This window comes from Charadrius vociferus, unplaced genomic scaffold (genome assembly GCF_000708025.1).
Source record: "Charadrius vociferus isolate BGI_N301 unplaced genomic scaffold, ASM70802v2 scaffold370, whole genome shotgun sequence".
Taxonomy (NCBI): Eukaryota; Metazoa; Chordata; class Aves; order Charadriiformes; family Charadriidae; genus Charadrius; species Charadrius vociferus.
Window position 1 is genome coordinate 463,314 of NW_009646744.1, and position 8,431 is coordinate 471,744.

The window sequence follows — 8,431 nt, forward strand, 5'->3', positions numbered from 1 at the left end:
TCCTGGACAATAACAAACCACTTAGTCCTTGGCTGGCCGGTAGGTACCGCGTGCGAGAGCTGGCGCGGGAGGTTTCTGTACCTGTTGTGGGTGATGCAGGGAGAGGGAACTGACTTGGGAAGGGCCGTGAATGCTGTCTACTCTGCCCTGCTCGAGATGTAGTTAAATACCAGGCATAGTCACCTTCCAAAGTGTGGATACGTTATTCCAAATTGGATACATTAACAATTCTTATGCTTCTTTACTTGCCAGGATGGGTAACAGAGCTAGAGAGTGTGTTCAGAAAGACATCTTATGCTGTAGCCTGATTCTGAGTTGCATGCAGGCAGACTTACCGCTTCATCCAGGTTTAGCAAAGCTTTAAAAAAAAAAAATATTTCCTTGTTACTGGTCAGAAATAAAAAACCCTCAAAAAATCCAAAACCAATGGGTTTGAGAAGGATGTGGCACGTGTTAGTTCATGGCTTTATTTGCTGTGCTTTCATTCTCAGAGTAGCTAAACCAGGTTTGCCAGGCTAATGATTTATACTTTTTTTTTTTTAAGCTGTTATTAAAATATCCTCGCTGTGCTAACTTTGAATGCTTCTGATCTTTTTATAGCTAATGTTAAAGTAATGGATTCCAAAGAATTGCTTAACTCGTCAGATCAAGACGAAACAAGGAAAAATGCGCTCATCAGTACCAAAGGAGGGATTGTGATGGACTTTCATCCACCCTTCAGGGGTGGAGCTACTGTACAAGCCCCTGTGTCTTCATCTCCTCTCCCCGCGTCTTCTCAGTCGGATTCCAATCAGCAACCTGCTTTGGCTGACTTTTCAAAAGGATTAGTAAACAATGTGCCTCAGCCAGACCTTTCCAAGGCAGTGTCGCTCTCGATGGGACTGTACATGGGTGAAACAGACGCAAAAGTGATGGGAAACGACCTTGGATTTTCGCAGCAGGGCCAAATCGGCATCTCTTCTGGAGAAACGGACTTCAGGCTCCTGGAAGAAAGTATTGCGAGCTTGAACAAGTCCTCAAGCCTTGCTGACGACACAAAGGGAGCAATATCTTCCGAGGTGTCGCTTGAGCCGGATTTCCCAGGCATGGCTGGCCGCAACGTCCCTTTAGAGTCAGGAACTGCAGTCCAAAGCCAGGTTGGCTCGAATGGTGGCAACTTGAAATTATTCTCTGAAGACCAAAGCACCCTGGACATTCTCCAGGATTTAGAATTGCCGCCGGTATCGCCTGGCAAAGAACCCAATGGGAGCCCGTGGAGGCTTGACCCGTTGCTAGATGACGGTGGCTTGCTGTCCCCTATATCTGCAGATGATGCATTTCTCCTGGAAGGAAATCTTGGTGAAGACTGCAAGCCTCCTATTTTATCTGACACTAAACCTAAAATTAATGACCGTGGTGACCTTTTACCCAGTTCCAAAATGCCAATGCCTCAAGTGAAAACAGAAAAGGAAGACTTCATTGAACTCTGTACTCCTGGCATAAAGCAAGAAAACATGGGCCCAATTTATTGTCAGGCAAACTTCTCTGGGTCTAATCTGCTGGGTACTAAAGTCTCTGCCATATCTATCCATGGTGTCAGTACCTCTGGGGGACAGATGTATCACTATGATTTAAATACTGCATCGCTCTCTCAGCAGCAGGATCAGAAACCAATTTTTAATATCATTCCGTCTCTTCCTGCCGGTTCAGAAAATTGGAATAGGTGCCAGGGATCAGGGGATGAGACGTTAGCTCCGTTGGGAACGCTCAACCTTTCTGGCAGACCTGCTTTCTCTAATGGCTATTCAAGGTAATTAGTTTTCGTTGGTCTTTATTAAAATACTGCGAGTATGTTTAGCACGACTGCATGCATGCTGGTTTGTGGGTTTTTTGGGTTTTTTTCCTTTCAAAGTCAGTCATCCCTTTTTCACTTGTCGTGGATGGCTCTGGTCAGCCATTACTGCTGTGTATTTGTTCCGTAGTACGATAGTATTTTTAACCAAGTACTCAACTATTGGTATTAAAGGGAGGAAAAGAGAAGTGGAGCCGGTATGCTTTAAAAAATAATAAAAAAAAAAAATCTGAGATGTAACTTAGGGAGCAAATTGAGTACGTGGTAGGAGGATCCATACCGAAGGCAGTATAGAAGGAAGTATTTAAGCGTATACAAAAGCTACTTCATTCTCAAGGGTTAGAGGATCAATCACTGTGTGGAGCCTTTTTTTTTTTTTTTTTTTCTTCTTCTTCCTAGTGTTACTTAAATGTTATGCCCAAAAATAACTTTGTTGCTGGGTAAATTTCTAGAATTACATTTAAGCTGAACTAGAGTTTTAGCTTTGCTTGGTATTGCATTTACCTTACATGGACAAGAAGATTCTGAGTAGGAAATACTCAACAGTTTGTTTAATAACTGCATTTAAAGAGATAAGAATATTTGCAGTAAGATTTAAACATACCTGGAATTTAACTCTTAAATAGAACTGGAGGAGGGCTTGCTTAGAGGTGGTTTTTTGTGAGCAGGGTATTTTAGGGGAGCTGGTTAGTGCGTATTTCAAGTGGCTTTGTAGTAGTGTTTTCTACAAGTCATTCAATAGTGCAGATGTTCAAGTAAAACATTTTTCTGTGCCCTTCAAGAGTAAGCGCGATGGTGGCAGCTCTCAATGGGGATCTGTGTGTGTCTCCTCTCGCAGCCGGGGACGGGTTCCGATTTCAGCGTGAACACCTAGGTGTGTGCTTTCCGTGGCTATTCTTTGTCTGACATACGCTTGCACAAGCACGGTGCCTGGTCTCAATGGAGGAAGAGGTTTTTGCTGTGTTTCTGTGGAGTTTTAGTTAGAAAATGGCTCTTAAAGTCCATATGTCTAAAAGCAGTAATGGTAGGCTTTTAATGAAGAATCTGTTTTAACTTTCTTTTGTTATTGCCCCACTGACAATTGATCCCCAGCGCGTTAGCCGCTAGGCCCGGGGCTCTCCCTGCGCATTATTTGCTCTGTTTTCCCACGGTTGGAGTGAGGTGTGTGAGGATTTCTTCTTTGTTTCAGGAAGACAGCTTTTCACTTGCTTTCATTTTAAATTTCTTTCATAGTTTTTAATTTTTGTAGTGGAGGCGTATGTTGTTTTTTTTTTTTATCTTTGAAGTGTTCAAAGCAATTTGTAACGTAAGGAATCCAGAAAGGAAAGGTGGAATTTGTGGATAAATTCCACTTTGATATATGAATGTTGAATGTGCCTTATCATTTATTTTGACAGTAGAAATCCTTTGTGCTAACCTTTCGTGTGGAAGTTCAACTTCCATGTTGCTTTGAGTTTCTTTCATAGGGGTTTTTTGGTGGTTTTTTTTTTTAATTTTGCTCTCACTGTATCTTCAGTGGCAATTGTTTTAACATTTGTATCAAAGCAAGAGGAGCTATTTCTGGGTTTGGGAGGTGAATTTCAGTGACTGTTTAACTAAGCAGATTCCTCGTAGATAATGGAAACATCGCTTTTGAGAATACTTCTGTAAAGTTCATGCACTGTTTTTATTTTACAGAACTATTTAGACAGAACCGGGCACATTCATAGGGGAATGGTTTACATGTAGATGTCTGTCCGGCTTTTGGGGAATTTCATAAACGCCACATTTACATACTGTATTTCTGATACCGTTGTGATAAAAACCCACTCAAGCTACTAATGTGTACGGAACACATCTGATCCTTGAATGAAAAGGACAGGAGCTCTAGATGTTATTGTTGCTTTTATGAATCGGTTTTGAGGAGTGTGCTCAGTGTGTTTGTGTTGGAGCTGAGCAGCGGTGACAGGCAGGCGTGCTGCGCAGAGCTGGCAGAAGCCCTCGGCAGAGCTCCTGGTGTGGGCGAGGGAGCATCCTCAGCATCCTCGGCAAAAGTCACCTCCGCCACTGGGTAGTATTAGCAGCGTTGTGCTGCAAGTGTTTACATTCTTGCTTCCTGTAAGGTTGCTATATATTTTATTGCCGCCTTTTGCTTTAAGATAATGGATTTTTTTTTATTATTATTAATTTAAGGAATGTGTAAAGAATGTTGGGGTGGCTCCTAGTTGAGTTTTGCATAAAAATTCATTATTTCTAGCCTTTATGGAAGCTGTTCTTACTTCCCAAGGATTTTTACACTGTAACACTACCGAGTCCAGTTCTAAAAACAACATTGTTTGGGTTTGCTTCCCCGCTCCCCCACCCCCCCTAAAAAAGAGGCAATTCCATCTTCCTTTTAAAATGTTTGAGATACTAATGAACCCTAGATTTGAAGCAGGAATTCTCTTACTTCTTGAACCTTGTCAGAAATAGCTGGTCTAAATTGGGTTAGTTTAAGGTGATGTATTGTGGGTTTGTTTATTTATCTTACAGAAGACTTAACAAAATTGGCATTTGTTTCAGAAAGAAGGAAGGACTATCAGGTTCCTATTGTCTTTTTTTCTTTTAGGTACTTGTTAGGTGAAAGCTGGGATTTTGAGAAATCAGAATTGCGAAACTTCAATTTCCAATAGGAAATATTTCTCGGTGTTGGTAGAATTATTTGACCATTCATAACATATTAACTATATACTAAACATGGGAAGAAAGGCTGCAGTTCTGTCCTGGTGTTCAGGTAGTATTTAACCTGACTGTTTTAATGGAAGGCATGTAATGTCTCTTTAGAGACACGCAGTCTTAAATTGATGTCATGCAATTTTTGAGTGATTTTGCTTCGAAGGATAGCACAGTGTGCTCTCTTTAATGAGACAAGTGATAATCAGGGCTGAGAAAACTAATCAATTTCCCCGTGAACGGTAGGAGGTATTCTGAAGTTAACAAGCAGAATACGAACTGCAGAAATTTGTTCGATGTGAATGAATCGGTAATAGTCAATAAATTGCTGTCTGTATCTCAGAGCTGTTGAAGGGTCTGCCAGTGCTTGCGCTCATGTGCAAAACTTGGAGCTGCAGCTCCATGTTTCAGCAGCTAATACTAAAAATCTTCTTGAGCGGCAGCGAAACTCCAACGACAGCAGGACAGCTTGGTTCTGGGGTTGCTTGGGTGAGGGCTCGCACCTGAGCGAGCGAGCTGCCGATCAATCGCAGTGGAGGGAACTAAGGAGAAGGTGGATGGAATAAGAGGGGGGTCGAAAGTAGGCTAACTGAGAAAATTTGTCTTAGATTTTCTTAATAGAAGAAGTGGGACAGTATCTGAAAGAGGAATAAAACAGGCTGAAAGCATTTGGGAAGTGCTTCACTGTTGAATTAGGGAGAGTTTGACGATGTCTGTCTGATGGGATATTACTTGTGATTTATTACACAAGTGCCAGTGAAAATTGTTAAATTTCAAGGAAATGATTTTAGCAACAGACACTCGTAGGACTCTCTTGCATGGTATATATATTAAATCCATCGCTGGACTTTTTTATTCCTTTGACTTCCTGGAGATGTGGCTTATTGGTGGGGGGGAGCGAAGGACGATGAGAAACAGCGCAGCGATGCAGGGGTTTCTCTGTGCTTTTTCTCTTAGCCTACAGCCAGAATTCACAAAAGCTGGGCCCCATTGGCAGTGTTACGGCTTCTCTTATTACATTTGAAATCATTCCTAGTACTTAAGCTTGTGGGGGATAAGGATCATTAAGGAAGTTTAAGAAAGGGCAAGAGCTGAGTGAAGCCATGAAAAAGGAGGAGAATCTGGCAGGGGGGAAAAGTTTTGCTGGTCAGTCGCAGTCCAGAGCCTTGCTTCCAGGAGAAGTTACCTTCCTGCCGTCACGCTTCAACTGGGATTCTTATTGCACTCGGACCTTTTACTAGAAGGAAGGGGAAAAAAGTGATTGTTTGCTAGAAGTGGTAAAGGTCAGTTGTCCGTTTGTCTTACCGCATTGTTTCAGCTTGGCTTTTGGCCAAGGCTCTTGGCTTGGCACGGTTGGATGTAGTACTTTAAATGTTGTCTGACTCAGCAGCATATAATGTATGGTACATATGGAAATATGTCTTTTTAATAATTCTATTTTGATATAAAACCCAGGCTTGTTATTTGGAGTGCTCAGGGTTTCAATAGTCTATGTTGTGATTTGTCAGCTTAATGTAATACTGTATTTGGGGTTTGAGTCTTGGAAGTACACGACAAAAAAATACAATTGTTTTGGCAGAAAGGGATGAATCGGGAATGTCCTGCAGCATGTGCTGTATGGCGCTATGAAAAGGTAGGTAGGTAAGGGATAGGTCATGTAAGATGTAATCCACTTTTTCCTATTTTAGCTGATCCATTCAGCTAGCTAATAGCTGAGTAGGTTTTTCTAAGTCTAACCCAAATTGTTGATTTCTGCTAATGTGTTTCCCCCTACAACGATCTCTAGTTTAAAGCTAGTTCTAGCTTGTAAAACACAAGTTGATTTTTGTTGCCCGTTACATTATTTTTTTTTTTAATCCATCTTAAATGATGGTTGAACCCCATTGTATTCTCCTGCCACTGAAAGCAAAACCAGGTCTACTCACGAATCCTCTCAGAAATGTGAAATATACGTATTATGCAACTCCTACATAATATATTTACTGTGTTGAAGGTGACTTTTACGCAGCGACAGCAAATTGTTTTCGAGATGCAAATGGCCCTCCTTACTTTGACTATTACTGCTCATTCTGGAAATGAACAAGCAGTAACTATTCTATGCATATACGTCACTGCAAACTGGAATTATTTCTGCATTTTAAAAGGTTACCAAGTCCTCTCTTCCTAGGTCCCCTTTTATAGCCACCACCTAGCAGGTGGGCCTTCTGGAGCTTCCTCTATTTTTTTAATTTTTTTTTTTTTTAATGTTGCCTAACTTCAAGTAGTGAAAATCCTAGAGGAAAAACCTGGCACTGCTGTCTTGGATGTAGCGCTTGTGCCAAAGTTTGACTGTTTGTTTATTATACTTTGCAAAATTACATACGTTGTTTATTTTATTTCCGTAGTAGATTCGGTATCTCTGTCCCTGAGTACTGTTCACCAGGGCGCGTACTTAACCTAGTTGAGTGTCCCAGGCAGATACTGTTGTTCTAGTGATCGAAACTCTGCAGTTGGTCCCAAGGGTGATGGGAAAGGCGATGCTCCTACCAGCGTGTCTTTGGGCTCAAGTAAGGACACCTTCACAGCTTCTCACTGCCTCAGCTGTAAGATGTAGTTCAGTGGAACGGATGCTGGACTGGCTGCTTTGACTCCTCTAATATGCTGGTTGCAAAAGTTTTAGCCACAATCCTTTGTATTTTCTTCTTTATTAATCTACAATATTCAATTGGGAAAGCAAACTTTTAACTCCTTATCCTCTTATTGTAAGCAGGTCATAAAAAGAGGCTAATAGATGGATTTCTTATTTTTTTTAGTAGTCTGTGGCTTCTGGGTCTCTTCAGAGTGCTTCTTAGAGCAAACAAGGGATCCAGTGTTGCCACTTTAGTGCAAAATGGGATCTGGAGCCTTTTTCTTAGGACATTTTGTTACAGCTCTTTACCACTGGCCTGAGAACCATCCCTTCTCACACCAGGGCATGTTATGATCAGTGTCTTCTCCACAAGACCTACAAGAGGAGAGTGAGTACTCAGCACTCAAAAATGTGCCTGGGAGAAAATGAACATATGTTTTTCAGCAGTAACTTTTCTCCTCACAAAACCCTTGCTTGTGGAATATTGCAAGACACAATTAAATCTCCATTCATTTTCTGGCACAGATGAAGACTACCTAAGCTGATATCCTGCTACTGATGTGCTGGTATAGCATAACGTATGCGTTCTGCAAATGGGTCCGATGCCATTTTTGAGATAAATAGCATACCAATCAACCCCTGTTTTCAATCCAAGTTATAAGCAATGGGAAGAGCTTTGTAGAGCTGTAGTTACAATTGCCTTGGTTTTGTATTATTAAAATAACTGAAAGCGTGTCACCTCTGGCATACAGAAATGAACTTTAAATCACATTCGTAAAATGGTCAACTTCTAACTGTTCTTAGAAACACAGAAACGAGCTTGTATGCAACAAGGTAGTTTCTGGGAAGAATATTTAACTGTACAGTAAGCACACTGTGCCACAGACCCAGGGAGCTTGTTGAGTTAAGCTCTCTGGTTTTATGGTCTTTGTCTCCCAGAGTCTGGCAGTATACACAAATTTTAATCTTATTTACTGCAGTATTAAAGTACTGCATTGTTGCATGTACAGATTATTTGTGTTCTCATCACAGCAGTTTTCTGACTGATTCCCTATAGTATGATATCCATTTATAATACAGCCTTTGCTTAAATCGCCAAGATACTTGTAGACCAGGAGTTAATCCTGTTCTCAGTGCTGGGTTCTGGAAATACTAGGCAGATACTGTCAGTGGATAGCCGCATCCCCATGGGACACAAGCGAACCAATACAGCTGGAACAGATGACACACAAGAAAAAAAAATATTTCAGCTCATTGTCTTGGCACTGACTTCACATCCACTAGTTTCAAATATCTGTAGG

At 41.3% G+C, this 8,431-nt stretch overlaps 1 protein-coding gene across 2 annotated transcripts in view; it reads left to right on the forward strand.

The window, feature by feature from the left end:
• The first annotated feature begins 609 nt into the window (after nt 1-609).
• NR3C1 (nuclear receptor subfamily 3, group C, member 1 (glucocorticoid receptor)) overlaps nt 610-8,431 on the forward strand; it is a 66,465-nt gene continuing 58,643 nt past the window's right edge. Inside the window, exon 1 of one of the 2 annotated variants that reach the window (XM_009890576.1) lies at nt 610-1,789. In XM_009890576.1, the coding sequence (XP_009888878.1) occupies nt 615-1,789 (1,175 nt within the window). In that variant the 5' untranslated portion in view covers nt 610-614. The remainder of the gene's footprint in view (nt 1,790-8,431) is intronic. The other variant, XM_009890584.1, reaches the window with a different exon arrangement.